Consider the following 15132-nt stretch of genomic DNA (forward strand, 5'->3'; position numbering starts at 1 on the left):
ACTTCCTCTCCACTATTCCAAGCTTGGGATCCATGATTGCTCAACAAATTGTTTGGCTTCATATGTTAACTCTCTTTTCAATCACCAGGTTCCAGATGCCACCAGGATGCTGGCTAGGCTTCCCTGGATTGAAGACCCCACCAATGTGTCCTGGAGCTCAGCTTCCCCAGAGTCACACCCTACTAGGGAAAGAGAGAGGCAGACTGGGGGTATGGACCGACCAGTCAATGCCCATGTTCAGCGGGGAAGCAATTACAGAAGCCAGACCTTCTACCTTCTGCAACCCTCAACGACCCTGGGTCCATGCTCCCAGAGGGATAGAGAATGGGAAAGCTATCAGGGGAGGGGGTGGGTTATGGGGATTGGGTGTTGGGAATTGTGTGGAGTTGTACCCCTCCTACCTTATGCTTTTGTTCACTAATCCTTTCTTAAATAAAAAATTAAAAAAAAAAAAAATAAGAGTCTTAAACAACATTTCCACAATGGAAATCAATTACAAGGGGCCTGTTTAAGTGCACATGTTATAATATGCAAGGACCCAGGTTTGAGCCACTCATCTGTGGGGGAAATGTTTCACAAGTGGTGAAACAGGACTGCAGGTGACTGTCTCTCTTCCCCTCTATCTTCCTCTTACCTTTTGATCTCTGACTGTCTCTGTCACATAAAGATAATAAAAAAACCTTTTTAAAATGTCAGTTGTTGCTGCAGTTTCCAACGAAGGGAATGGGGATACAGAACTCTGGTGGTGGGAAAGGTATGAAACTATATCCCTGTTATCTTATAATTTTGTAAATCAATATTAAATTACTGATAAAATTTTTAAGATAATAAATAATTTAAGTGCACATGGCGCAAAGTGCAAGGACCGGCATAAGGATCCCGGTTTGAGCCTCCGGCTCCCCACCTGCAGGGGAGTGAGTCATTTCACAGGCAGTGAATCAGGTCTGCAGGTGTCTGTCTTTCTCTCCCCCTCTCTGTTTCCCCTCCTCTCTCTATTTCTTTCTGTCCTATCCAACAATGATGACATCAATAACAATAATAACTACAACAATAAAAAACAAGGGCAAAAAGAGAATAAATAAATATTTTTAAAGGATAATAAATAATATAGATACCAAAAGAAAAAGTCAGTTGCAAGAATCTTACCTTTAAAAAACTATAGTACATATGAGGATACAGAATAATGAGTTTTCCAGTGCCCAGATGCTACTCCAGAAGTTGGGGAACGATTACCTTTGAGCATACCCTTCACTTGGCTACATTAAGACTTTGGGTCACATTAAACCCCAAGACACTCATCATCAGAGTCTTATCTTTTGTCAATTTTCCATGGAAGGAAATGTTCAGCAAAATACAAATCCCTAACAATCAATGCAATGGGCATTTGGTTAAAAACTGAATTGTGTTAATATGACCCCCCAAGTGAACTTCTAAACAACTTCTCAGATGACCTGCCAATGGCCAGTCTAACTCAGAATTTATCTTTCCTCAGACACATTTGGAATTACGCATAACATTACTTTTCAAATTTTAACTAATTTAAAACAAAATGCTATTTGAAGGAAAATTAAAATACTATCAGTGATCTACAGATACACAAGCCTAACACTGCCTAAAAATATAAGGTGATCTTCATTTAAAAAGGAAGAAAATAAACTCTTACTAGAGAAACAGTAAACTATTTATAATTTAACTCGGAAAAAAAAGTAGCCTGACTCTATTTAATAACAGTAAACTAATGTATCAGAAATGTAGACAGTTTCAAACACAGAAAAATGAAAATATGGGTATAAGATACCTATTACTAGTTATTAGCATCATGAAAGCAGCAAGTAGCATGGCAACTATTAGTGGGCTTTAGATTATATGCAGACCTTTGTATACAATCCCAGTGAAAGATGTGGTGTCCCTCTGGCTTTGTCTAAACAACATAAGGAGAGCTGATCAACTCAGTAAAAATTCACATCATCAGATGAATTGTTTCTATGATGCCAAAGAACAAATTTAATTGAATTTCTGATTGAATTGATTGTGACAGTGTAGACCATCAAGTCTCACATAATAAAATTAAAGTTTAAAAAACAGTCCTCATGAAGAGAAAAAGAAATAGGGAAAAGAACAGGCTTAATGAAGATGAAATGAAAAGATGTAGAGACATGGCTCCTAGACTTGATAACAAGATGAGAACAATTTAAGTTCTATTAGCCAGAAGTGAGTAAAATATCCAAGGGCCAGGGGAATCTCATGATATGTAATGAAGACCAAGTCTCCACAGGGCAACATGAAATGGAGACTTGGTAATAGTGCAGAACATCCAGGCTTTGGAAACAGTCAAAACCAGCTAGTTAAGGATCAAAATTATGATCATATAGGGAAGATCCAGTATTAACTGAATTGGTTTGACATAGAATTTCAATTGTCCAAATGATTAATAAAAACAGTTGACTAAACACTCTCTTGCAAAATAGATTATTGATATTAAATATTTTGCTATAGCTTTTAACCCTATAAAATAAACATCTTTGTATTTACCTACCTGTCTATTTATTGATCTGCTAAAGACATATAGAAACTGAGATGGAAAGGGAAGATAAAGAGGGAGAGAAAGAAATGCCTGCAACACTGCTTCACCACTCCTGAAGCTTACCCCCTGCAGGTGGGGACTAAAGGCTTGAACCAGATCTTTGTGCATGGCAACATGTGAACTTAACTGTGTGTTTCTCAATCTGACTCCTCTGTTTATTTTATTTGATCTTGAATAGAGACAGAGAGAAGTTGAGGAGGGAGAGACATCTGCAGCACTGCTTTACCACTTTTGGTAAAGCTACCGCCTTGCAGGTGGGGACTGGGGGCTGAAACCCAGGTGGTTTGCACACTGTAACACATACTTTCAACTATGGATGCTACAATCTGGCCCCCAGAATAAACATCTTACCAAAGGAAGAATATTTCCCACTAGTTAGGGCAGAAAAAGCCAAAGTAACAAAGAAAACTTCTTGCTGTCCCCAAAAGGTTTTGAATTCAAAATAAGAATACTTAACTGATCCCCCCCCCAACCCCAAATTCTTATTCTCTTACTCACAAACACTTGTTGGAATTCCTTGCTAGCACATACTTCCAAAGGCTGCCTTCTGTATGACAGTACCCATTATTTTAGCCAGGTACTGAATCCCAACAATGTCTCAGGCACCAGACTGTTTAACAAGGGACTCCCAACCCCCCATATGGCACACGGATATACTGACACTCAATGACAGCTTACAAAAATGGGTAAGGACAGCATTTTAGATCATGGTCCCAATAAGCCTTTTGGGTAACTTTCACAATAATGACTTAGTGAAAGGCAGTGAAATAATCTTGGTAAAGTACGTAATAATCCTTTACTTGAGTCATATGTGTAAGTATTTTTGACCAGAAGTTTTATCCATTCAATTACTGGATCTAGTTTTTCACTGATGGTTTTTAATGTTGGTAACCAAAGATATGGTATCTTCTCCTAATTTCACCTCTTTCCGATCCAAGAACAAAGTTCTATATCTGACACTGGCTTCATCCAATAAAAGTGCCCTAAAAAAAACACCTGAACCCATTTGAAACACAACAACTTTTGTAGATTTCTCCCTTTTTGGCCACTGGACTGCAGTACTTTTCCCTGCTGGAATTGTATCAAACACAATTCAGACAGGAAGAATGTTACCTGCCCCAGTAATCAAAGGACAGAGGTGTGTGATGGTGATCTGAGTAAAGGATGGAGTAGAGCGAAGAGCCAGGACTGGGTAACTATGCCAAAACTTCTGTGCACATTATGAAGCTCCCTCTTCTTTTAATTGCTTATTGGTACTGATCTTTGGCTTGCGAATGTTATTGGCAACAGCTATTCAGCTATTCTTCCTTTCTTTTCAATGACTCCTTTCCCAGTTTCAGCTTAAAAAGAGCAGACAGAACTACCTTTAGTTGACCATTCTTTCATTTCCTTCCCCTTTTGAACATAAATATTTGCATCTTAATTTATAAAAATGAGGAAGAGATCTAAAAAATCAAAGAACTTTTAATATCAACAACTAGGCAATCACAGCAGTTCTAAGGCAAACAAACAAACAAAAACTGCTGGTTAGGGTCCTGGAATTGGTGCACCTGGTTAAGCACTCACAACACCATATTCAAGGACCTTGCTCAAACTCTCTCTACCCTCTACCCTCCTGCAGGAGGCAGGAGCGAAGTAGTGCTGCAACCATCTGTCTCTCTCCCTCAGTGTTTTCCACTCCCTTTTCAGCTTCTCTTTGTCCTGAAAAATAAATGAAATATTTATTTATTTATTTATTTATTTAATTTTATTTTACCAGAGTACTCTTCACCTCTGGGTTATTCTGGTGTGGGGGATTGTACCTGGGACCTCCAATCCTCACGTATGAGAGTCTCTTTACATAATTAATATGCTATCTCTTTCACCCTAAAATATTTTTTTGCCCCCACGGTTATTGCCAGGGCTCGGTGCCTGAAACACAAATCCACTGTTCCTGGAGACCATTTTTCCCCCTTCTTTGTTGCCCTTGTTGTTCCATCATTGTGGTTATTATTATTGTTGTTGTTGCTGTCATTGGATAGGACAGAGAGAAATCGAGAGAGGAGGGGAAGACAGATGGGGAGAGAAAGATAGACACCTGCAGACCTGCTTCACCACCTGTGAAGCAACTCCCCTGCAGGTGGGGAGCTGGGGCTCCAACCGGGATCCTTAGGCCAGTCCTTGTGCTTCGAGCCACATGTGCTTAACCCGCTGCGCTACCACCCGACTCCCTCTAAAATTTTTTTTAAGGTGATAGTGGAGGGGGTCAGGAGATGGCTCATTAGACCATGAAGACTATTGCTTTTATTCATTTTTTTAGAAAGAAAACACCAAGTAACTTGACTAGCTTTTCTAGATAAAGAGTTCCTTCTCAATGATGAAACTTTTCCATCTCTCAATTCACCATCCTGCTGAGAGGCGAAAAGGAAAAAGAAGAGAGATCAACATCTTACCTGCTACCAGATAGATTGGATCAATCCTTAGGTACTAGTTGTCAAGGTTCTTGCAAGTTTTTAGTCTCAAAATCCAGGTAAACAAGAGCAATACACCACAACTAGAATGTGTAGGTGCAGTGAGTGTATACAGAGGCACATTAGATTATTCCTGCTGTATATACTGAAGTGAGCTTCATAGAGAAGTTGTCATTTCAATTCATTTTAGAAGAATGGCTGTATTTTACCAGAAGCATTCTTTCTAGGACTGAGTAAGTACAGGCACAGAAGGAGGGACTCCTGGGGCATGTTTAGAATAACAAGAGGTCTGGTTCCTCTAAGAAGATATGTACTGTCATGGCTAGAAGTAAATGACCATTTCACAAGGTTCCCGCTATGCCTGCACAGGCAGAGAAATTCAATTTATGAAGGTCTAAGAGCAGCAGTTGGAAAAAAAATCTGAAAACATGAGGTAAGAGTAAACAAAGAATCGAGGGAGCAATGCTTACTTCAGTCAATCTTAATGAGAAACTCAAGCAGAAATCCAATCTCATCTGAAGAGGCTAAGAGAGCTAGAGAAATCATCCCTTGCTCAAAACCCCACAGCTGGAGCATTTTAAGATAGGAGACTGTGCTATATACAGAAAAGTCCTTCTGAGTATCATGTGGTAAGATTCCCTCTAGGTAGTCAGTGAATCACTGACTTAAATTAGTAACAGCATGCAGGCCTCAAATTGTAAACAATTTTATGATGATGATGATGATGATGTAACTGTTGGCTTGAATTCTGAGTAAGTATGTCTGGATAATCAGGAAGAAGAGGGGAGGGAAAGAGCTGGGCTCATGTGGTAACAATGTAATCATCACATTGATTAATTTAAACCAGTGGATCTCACAGAAGGGAGGCTTGGTGCCTCCTATCCAGCAGCCTTCACAATAGCAGTACCCTTTCTGACCAAGTAGATGTGCTGGACCTACTAGCCTGGACCATGGGAGTGCTTTCTCAAGAGGAAGAAGTTAAGCATGCTCCCTTCTCTCTTTCCAGTTTCTTCTAGCAGTGGCCTTCCATCTCTCCACCACTACAGTTAAGTGGAGGATAACAACAAGCAGCAAGAAAGCAAGTTTTCCACTTAACCAGCGGATGTTATGAGTGTGAGAGTACTCTTTTCTGTTGTGAATAACCAAAAGGCAAAAATGTTGAGGTAGGCTGAAACCTGAGTGAGAGCCTTAGGTTATCTCTAAGATGGCTGTTCCATGATACTCAAGGATATGCATAACAAATCCTTGATTTCTAGGTATAGTTCTGTGAGAACTGCCCCTGACAGTACAGAGGCACTACAGAGGAATGAAGATACTCCCTACTACAGCAAATATGTATTATGGTCACTTCTGCAAGCAGAGTCTTCTAATGTATTATCTTTCTCTAAAATACACTTCTCTTATTTAAATCTATCTTTCACTAGGGTCTTGTGCTCAAACCACTGAGATATTTTCAGGCCCCTACTCAGTTGTTATTAAAGCATTAGTTTGAGGATTTTGAAAAGAGATGTTCAGAGGGAATAATAATAGTGTCAATGTAGGGTAGCAATGTCTGTCACAGTAGTATAGCAGGAATAAGTGGTAGCACATGAACCATATATTTGCCATTTCTGGCTCTAGTTTAATTTTCATGTACTTAATAAAGGTTACCCCCTACAATCCCTAGTCTCTATATCATTTCTCTTCATTTTACTCAGTCATACTTTATTAGGTTTACCCTACATCCTAGCCTTCACCCACAACTAAAATCTACACTTCTGTACTGCAAAGAACTAAACACAAATAAAATGCTCAAAAATATTTATTCAGCTGACACAGAAATAATCTTATTATTAACTTTTCATTTTCTTCAGTATTTTGGGTCATGTCACATTTATGTAGTAGGAATCATGTTCATAATATCATAGAATAAGATGATATGGAAATAAATTTAAAAAAAAAAGAAATGAGGGTTAGTCTAAACGTCCAATCTCCTGAGATCAGTCATTCTTTATGGCTGCAGAAACAGCTGCTGTGAGCTTTGAGTACCATAGCTACATCAAACTTAGCATCTCAGCAGGATGCTCAGAGTGTAGTTTTTAAAAAGATGATCAAGATGAGAAGTTGCAAGTCAATGTTTTTTTTTCCTTTCAAATAACAATTATTTTTCTCCTGTTAATAAATAATAAAATATATGCTTTGAAAACTAAAATTACGTTCATTTAAAACATTTAGCCTTGGGAGTTGGGCGATATCGTAGCTCAGCGCATGTGGCACAAAGAGCAAGGGCCGGCTTAAGGATCCTGGTTCCAGCCTCTGGCTCCCCACCTGCAGGGGAGTTGTTTCACAGGCGGTGAAGCAGGTCTGCAGGTGTCTATCTTTCTCTCTCCCTCTCTGTCTTCTCCTCCTCTCTCCATTTCTTTGTCCTATCCAAAAGTGACATCAATAACAACAACAATAATAACTACAACAATAAAACAACAAGGGCAACAAAAGGGAAAATAAAAAAAATAAATATAAAATTTAAAAAATAAAACGTCCAGCCTTTAGAAAGGGTAAGGATATAAATAACTTCTAGTTAATCAAAACTGAACATGATTAAGTCACTTAGGATGATTTTTCAAAGTCTAAGTTAGTAGATATTAGCATGCACAGGATAAATATTTATTAAGCTTGTAGCACATTTAATACTCTATTAAACACTGTATATGAAGTTTCTAATCCCTCTGGGAGACCATCATTTAGATGGCCAATAAAAGTAATGCATGTGACCAATTAACAAATAATGCAGGAGAGTATAAACTAGAGTTATGCCCAGGTTAATAACATGTCACTGCTACTAATAACTGAATTGATATTTAAAATTTATTTGAGAATCATAGAAATGCTTAAATATAAACCATTAGAAATGTTAATACTTGTCCTGCAGTTGAAGATCAATTTCAGGATCACTGCCATTTTAAAAAAATTTTTTTAAATTTATTTATTCCCTTTTGTTGTCCTTGTTTTTTTGTTGTTGTTGTAGTTAATTTTGATGTCATTGTTGGATAGGACAGAAAGAAATGGAGAAGGAGGGAAGACAGAGAGGAGGAGAGAAAGATAGACACCTGCAGACCTGCTTCACCGCCTGTGAAGAAAGTCCCCTGCAGGTGGGGAGCAGGGGGCTTGAACCAGCATCCTTAGACTGGTCCTTGTGCTTTGTGCCACCTGCGCTTAACCCACTGCACTACTGCCGGACTCCTAATGGCCATTTTTTAAATCACTGAAATAAGAAATTATTGGAGATTTCTGTAAGTGCAAAAGATGTCTTAGAAATATCCAATTCAGATTCATTTAGAGCCAATAAATGTTATTTTAGCAGTCATAATCTCTACAGATGTGGGTTATCCTGCTTTACACTAGAAAGCAAGAGAAACTTTTAAAATTGGAATCTTGAGTGGTCTGAGAGGTGGCACAGTGGATAAAGCATTGGACTCTCAAGCATGAGTCCTAGGTTCAATCCCCAGCATCTCATGTACCAGAGTAATGTCTGGTTCTTTCTCTCTCTTTCTCTCCTATCATTTCTCATTAATCAATAAATAAATTCTTTTAAAAAAATTGGAATCCTGAACAACCTAGATGACACAGAGCACAAATATTCAATATATTTTCTCTGGCATCTTCAAATTAGATTTCCTGATTAAAATTTTTCTAGTCCCCCCACCCTCTGATAATTTTTTAAAGTTATAATGAATACTTGATTATATTATGGCTTTTGTAAAAAAAAAAAAAAATCAGGAGCCCAAACCTCCCTGAATAAGGGAATTGCTAGAAAGTTATCTGGAATCACACACAGAAAATAACTGTTGGTGGTTTCATTTCAGGTAATGGACTTGTGCCAAAATGGACTGACATTGTGAGGAAAGGGTCACCAAAAAGTTGTGAGAATTTTTCCACGAGTAAAAGATCCTTCCAGGAGCAACAAATTGTCATTTCTCATTCTGCCATCATACATAAGTGACAACTGTAAAAAACTAGCAGCATATAGTAATAATTTTCTACATTCAAATCATTCAACTTTCATTCTCAGTTTTGGCAAACAGAAGTGCTTGCCTTCACAAAGCTCCTTCCACTCATTTCTACAGAAATAAGATATTTACTCTTTGAATTTGATCTAAGTAGTTTTTAGTGTAGTCAGTAATCAAATTTATGTTTAACTGACCTTGTCACCTGACAAATTACAACATACTTGAACCTTCATGGTCTCTTTATGGTGACAAAAAGGGTAAGGTTCAGGGACAAAGAACTAGAATGCAAAGTGGTATGGCCAAGTCACAAAGATTAAACAAAATGCATAAGTTCTTTTTTGATATCATCATAGTGTCCTTGAACAATGTAAACTGGAACTTTAATGTGAAGACAGGAGGAACTAGTTATGCAAAACTCACTGAGTAGTTTAATTTTATGTTCATATCTCTTGCCCTTCTACCTTAGTTCTTGCCTAAACATGGGTTGCTAATGATCAAATTAAAGAACCTATTTTATATGATGTTTAGCCATCTACCTGTTGAAATGCCAGGTAAGGTATATACAAAAATAAAGAGCTTGCTTCTTAATAAACTTTAAATTTGATTCATTTAATTACCTCTGATTCATTTTCTCCTGGGAAGTTTATACTCAGATTATTCTCAAAGAAAACATCCAGTACATCAGGTTCAATTTTGATTCATTAAATTCCACCTTCATTTAAAAGGAAAAAAAAAAACCCTAAATTTGGAAACCACACATTCTAAGTGGCAAAGAGGTGTTTTAAAGTGTATAAACATCTGCAGCAGAACATTCTGTACTTGACTGAAAAGTTTTATAACATTTCTTTCTTTTTTTTTCTTTCCTTTTATTTCTAAAGAGGATTTTTTTTCACAGAAAATGAGTATATTCATTTAAAAAAAAAAGGTATATTCCACCCAGTTCTTTAGTCACTTAAGAAACACTAAACTGACTTCCCTGGGAATCATAATGCTTTTCAGAAATAGTTACACTTTTATTTAAAGGATTACATGCTTCTTCTAAATCTGAACAGATGCCTCTCACAAAAGAGTTATAATCCAATAAAATAATGCTAACTGCTTCTGAGATACAACAGACAGAATGTATTTACAAGAAAGTTTATGTTAGTTATACATATTGCTGTTAAGCAGATATTATATCGGATGAGTTTTGTTTATCTTTAATAGAAGATTTACTGCATTGTTTAAATCCTCTGCTGTCACCTCTTCCATGCATGTCCCCATACATCAACTCACTCTCTTTTAACAACAGAATGGTTTCTGCTATTCAAATTCAGTAAATATTTTTGAGAGAGGAATTTCAGTTTTCTACTTAAAGATGGTAGAAAACAAATCAAAAGACCTAGCTCACCATAATCCCTGTAAATTGTCTGTTGTACCACAAGGCTCCCACATGCTAGAGATAGAAGCTATTTTAAAGGTCAGATGGGGTAAGAACAATGAAGGGCTGAGTTGAGATGAAAGTGGGAGGTTGGTATTTACATGTAATAAAGGCTGGTGAGAAACTGAGAATCTCCTCCAATGGCCAATTCTTACCATTTTGAGAATCTTTAACAGTCCTGGCCTTGCACTCTCTCTCTTCAGTCCAGGGAGACCAGCCTGCAAAAATACATTTAAAAGCAAATCGCCTCATCACAGGTCAACAAATGAAAAAATGTCTGTTTAAAGGTTACATACAAATCATTTTTCTGTGGCTAATATAAGTTACATGAAAATTATTATAACCAATGGGGCTTTGGAAAGAGCTTTCCAAGTGGTCCACAGGCTTAAGTAAGGGACAAAGGAATCCCTAGTAGCTGGCTTTGAAGAGTCCTGGGCTATTTGTAATGTTTGCTTCATCTTTAAATTTCAAGAGTTCAAAAGGTTTAGCAACTTAAAAGTAGAACCAAGTGATAAAAATAGATTGTTTTCTGGCTGCTCTTTGTTCCCAGACATACTACTGGCAGTATATTTGCAATCAAGACAGCAAAATAGAAATCAGCCTTCCACCATGTAGTGTAATGCCTCAGAGTGGGTATTTTTGGAAATGGCACTGCATTACATAACCTTCCGTGTAAGAAAAAAAAAAAAAACCTACATTGGGGGAAAAGTCAGGAATATGCACTATAATGTCCTTATCCAGAAATCAAATAAATATTAATGTGCATGCTGCAGTGACTGTCCACTCAACCTCCATATCATCAGAACACAGTTCTTTTGTTAACCAAAGTTATGACAAAAATTAAGCTGAGAAACTAAGAGTTCTCCAACAGGATATCATATCATAAGCTCTTAGAGTTTTCCCTGTTATTAAAGATACACAACACATGCAAATCACATTATCATTACGAAAGCAAAAAAAAAACAAAAAACAAAAAACCAGTCATTTATTGTCAAGTCCTACCTCTCCCAAAGTTCAGTGGCTTTATAAGAAAAGGCGGGGGCGGGTGTGGGGTGGTCTTTGCAAGATGGGGTGGAAAGCCTGAAAAGACCCTTGGTAATGGCAAGCAGTAGAGCAGCTCTTTGAAAGAGTAATAAAGTGCAAGGATGAAGGGAGGGATTAATTTGCTAAAGGGGAGGGGGGTTGCATGCATCAAAGTGCATCTGATGCAAAGAAACAAAACAGTTTCCAACAATGATGTATGAACAAGAACAAAATTTAACCACACCAACAAGCAAACAAAAACCCCACCCCTTCCCCAAAGAATTCTCCCTCCTAATTTGTGGGTTTTATTAATAATAACACAAGTTAAATTTCAGCCTTAAAAAACAATAAAAAAAAACAAGTTAAATGTCAGTTTTTCTCCAAGGTACATGCTTCAGCTCTTTAAAATTTAGAGGCAAGAAGCATGCACTCTGCAGGGTTGAAGGTTCCAGCTAGGAGGAATCGACACAAAAGAGAAAGCAGCGCGCTCCCGGCCAGGGATGGGAACGACATATACTTACAGACAAAAGCCCGCTCCCAGCTCACTCTCTGCTCTCTACACCTGAAACACAAATGTGGATGAAAAAGGGCATCATGCTAGAAAGACAGCTGGGTGTGAGGGGGAAGGGAAAGGGGGAGGGGAAAGGGGTGGAGGAAGAAGAGGGAGAAGGGGGAAGGGAAACAAAACCCAAACCGCGCACTTCTTGGAAGTGCAGCCTTGTCTTAGGGGGAAAAAGGAAAAAAAAAAAAAAAAAAAAAGAGGAAAGGAAGATCTCCCTGCCTTGTGCTCTCTCCAAGAGTGTGAGTCTCTTTCTCTAAGAGTGAGCTTCTTTCTTTCTCTCTCCCTCTCTCCTCTCTCGGCTAGTGTGCTAGTGAACAATGAGCTAATTCTGATGGGGCTGGCACGGAGCCAGCGACCCAGCCTTGCTGCCACTGTGCTGCAGCGGCGCAGCCAGACTGCTTACTCGGCAGGAATTCGCGGCTCAGAGCCCCGTGGGCCCCGGGCCAAGGCGCGCGCGCCCCAGCCCCCCCACCCCTGCACCCTGGCGCCCCGCCCCCCACCGCGCCCGCCGGGTTCAGGGGACAAAGGGGCCCGCAGACCCGGGCTCTGCTCGGGTATCCGCCCCGAGGTAGGTGCGCACACACACCGGCCCGCCTTCTCCCGCCCCCAGAGGGCTACTCCGCCTCGACGTGCAGTGGCTTTGCAGACAAATAAGGAGGCGGAGGAGGCGGTTTGGGGGCGTGCCAGGCGTGAAGGCGGCCAGGGTGCTGCACAACCCGGCGTCCCGCCAGGACTGCGTGGAGCGGCGGCGCGGCCCGTACTGTAATAATAAACCTGCAGTAAAGGGCATCTGAGGGAAACAGGACGGCGGCGGGCGGCAGCTGCCTTCCCTTTTATGTGTTTGTCCCGAGCGTAGCAGAAAATGGTGCCCGCGGCAGCGTGGAGCGGCTCAGTGACACACAAAGCCAACTCCGCACCGACGAGGTCCCATAGCCCCGGTTGGGACCCGCGCCCCCCGCAGGGAAGCCCAAAACAAAGAGCACCGCAAGGGCGCCCCCAAAAGGCCCTGTGCTTGCTCGCGTGCACATGCACACACAAAGGTGCACATGCACACACAAAGGTGCACACGAGCACTTGGACACTAGAGCGCACGAACTGCTATAACTGTGACCTGGCTCCACCAACCCAAGACCCACTCTTCTGATGTTTCCTTCTTACTTGAAGGTTTATGCGCAACCCTGGTCTTTGTCCTTGCCGACTTTGTACCTTTCAAAATTAACGATTGCTTGAATTACGAAAAAAAAAAAGTAATTTTTCGTTCATGTTTTAAAATACTCATCAAATTTGACTTTTTGTTTTTTTCATAGTGCTGTGTGATAACTCAACATTTTGCTAGGAACTCAAGCAAACTGGTTATGTTGCCAACAAAAAAGGATCTCATTTTATGCCAAGTGTTAGATGTTAGAGGGGAAGGTTATTTCCTAATTTAATTACTTTGTCAAGAAAAATAAAAAGACATAAAGAACCATATATATATTATCAATTTGCAGTCTACATTTAACTTATAACCGAAAATAATTTCCATTCTAACAAAGAAAAGGGAAAGAATTTAGAAGTGTACGTCTATAGAATTCCTATTTTTTCTTTCAGATTCAAGTATTTTGGGGTACAAAAATAATGCACAGTGAGAAACGCTTTATGTTCCTGATTGCAAAGTATTAATAAAACTATAAGACTAGGCCAAGACTCTATGTAAAAAAAAACCAAAAAAAACAAAAAACCTTGGCAGCAAATACTTAACACTAGGCAAAATGTTTAAGGGGTCAGATAGGAACCTCCCAGAATTAATTTAAAATATCACAGTCATGGGGGGAGGGGGCGATGGGGGGACAACCTCTCAGCCACTACTAAAAACAAAGGGAAAAAGGAAATGCTCTAAATTTTGCTGATGCCTTCAGAACCCATGTTCATCCAGAGAAATGAAAAAAGCAAGTTCTGCAACTTGAATAAACTGGTGGAGGAGAGCAGAAACTGAGGGGCTTGCCAGTGACTGAAGGCCCAGCAAATATATCAAGGGCTCTTTAATGATGAAATCATTGCCATTCACTTCTGAGTCAGACTCGAAAAGAAATCTATGAGGACACAAGTCAGTCCCAAATATATCCAAGGGGATAAGTTCAAAAGTCCAAAGTTCAAAAAGATATTCACTTGCATACATTGGTATTTATGCAAATTTAACCTAAATTCTTTCAAATTCCAAAGAATTTGAAATTCTTTTTTCTATGGTTCTAGAGTGAATTCAAGACCTTTGCATGTGTGAGATTTCTGAGTCTCCTCCACAGTCTCAACCTTTTTCTTTAGTTAAATATTTTGAGTGAGGGGCAGACACCAAAGTGTAACTCCACCATCCACAGACTTCCTTGGGTGCTGCCATATGTTGTAGGGATTGAATCCAGGGTCACCGAGAGAAGACATACTTACCTGATGAGGCACCATCTGGGTCCAGAATTCATTAATGTTTTCTTTATTGTAACCACAGACATACACATAACATAAATTTTTAATCATAACTATGCAGAATACCTTTTAATATATGTCTCAGAAAAATACATCTATACAGTTAGATCTGAATACTATGTGTTATTCAGAAAGACTTTCATACCTGAAGCACCAATGATCCTATCGTAAATTCAATCTACAGCACTACCTGAAGTCCAAATTTAGCAGAGCTCTAGTGAAAAAATATATATATTACAATAAACATTAAAATATATATTATAATATGTATATTTTTCTTTATTGGGAGGATTAATGGTTTACAGTAAAATACAGTAGTGTATGTGTAGCATTTCTCAATTTTCTTTTTTTTAATTATTCAAGCCACTATTTTTTAAAATCTTTATTTATTTGATAGAGATAGCCAGAAATTGAGAGGAAGGGGGAGACAGAGAAAGGAGACAGAGAGGCACCTGCAGCACTGCTTCACCACTTGTGAAGCTTTCCCCCTGCAGGTGGGGATCAGGGGCTTGAACCCAGCTCCTTGCACTCTATAACATTTGAGCTCAATCAGGTGCACCACCACCCAGCCCCACACTTCTCAATTTTCTACATAACACTCTAACCCACCATCTAGGTTCTCTTCCACCATCATGTTCCAAAACCTAAAC

General features: G+C 39.2%; 1 protein-coding gene across 3 annotated transcripts in view; it reads right to left on the reverse strand.

Annotated features, from left to right (window-relative positions):
* The window catches only part of NREP (neuronal regeneration related protein), a 31659-nt gene extending 19060 nt beyond the window's left edge, over positions 1 to 12599 (reverse strand). Inside the window, exons 1-3 of one of the 3 annotated variants that reach the window (XM_060201265.1) lie at positions 12565 to 12599; positions 11985 to 12025; positions 10596 to 10658 (exon numbers count right to left, since the gene is read on the reverse strand). In XM_060201265.1, the coding sequence (XP_060057248.1) occupies positions 10596 to 10598 (3 nt within the window). In that variant the 5' untranslated portion in view covers positions 10599 to 10658; positions 11985 to 12025; positions 12565 to 12599. Of the gene's footprint in view, positions 1 to 10595; positions 10659 to 11442; positions 11560 to 11984; positions 12111 to 12164; positions 12183 to 12564 lie in introns of those variants that run through there. The other 2 variants (XM_060201266.1, XM_060201268.1) reach the window with 2 other exon arrangements.
* Between the last annotated feature and the right edge of the window lie 2533 nt (positions 12600 to 15132).

The sequence above is a fragment of the Erinaceus europaeus genome, chromosome 11, assembly GCF_950295315.1.
Source record: "Erinaceus europaeus chromosome 11, mEriEur2.1, whole genome shotgun sequence".
NCBI lineage: Eukaryota > Metazoa > Chordata > Mammalia > Eulipotyphla > Erinaceidae > Erinaceus > Erinaceus europaeus.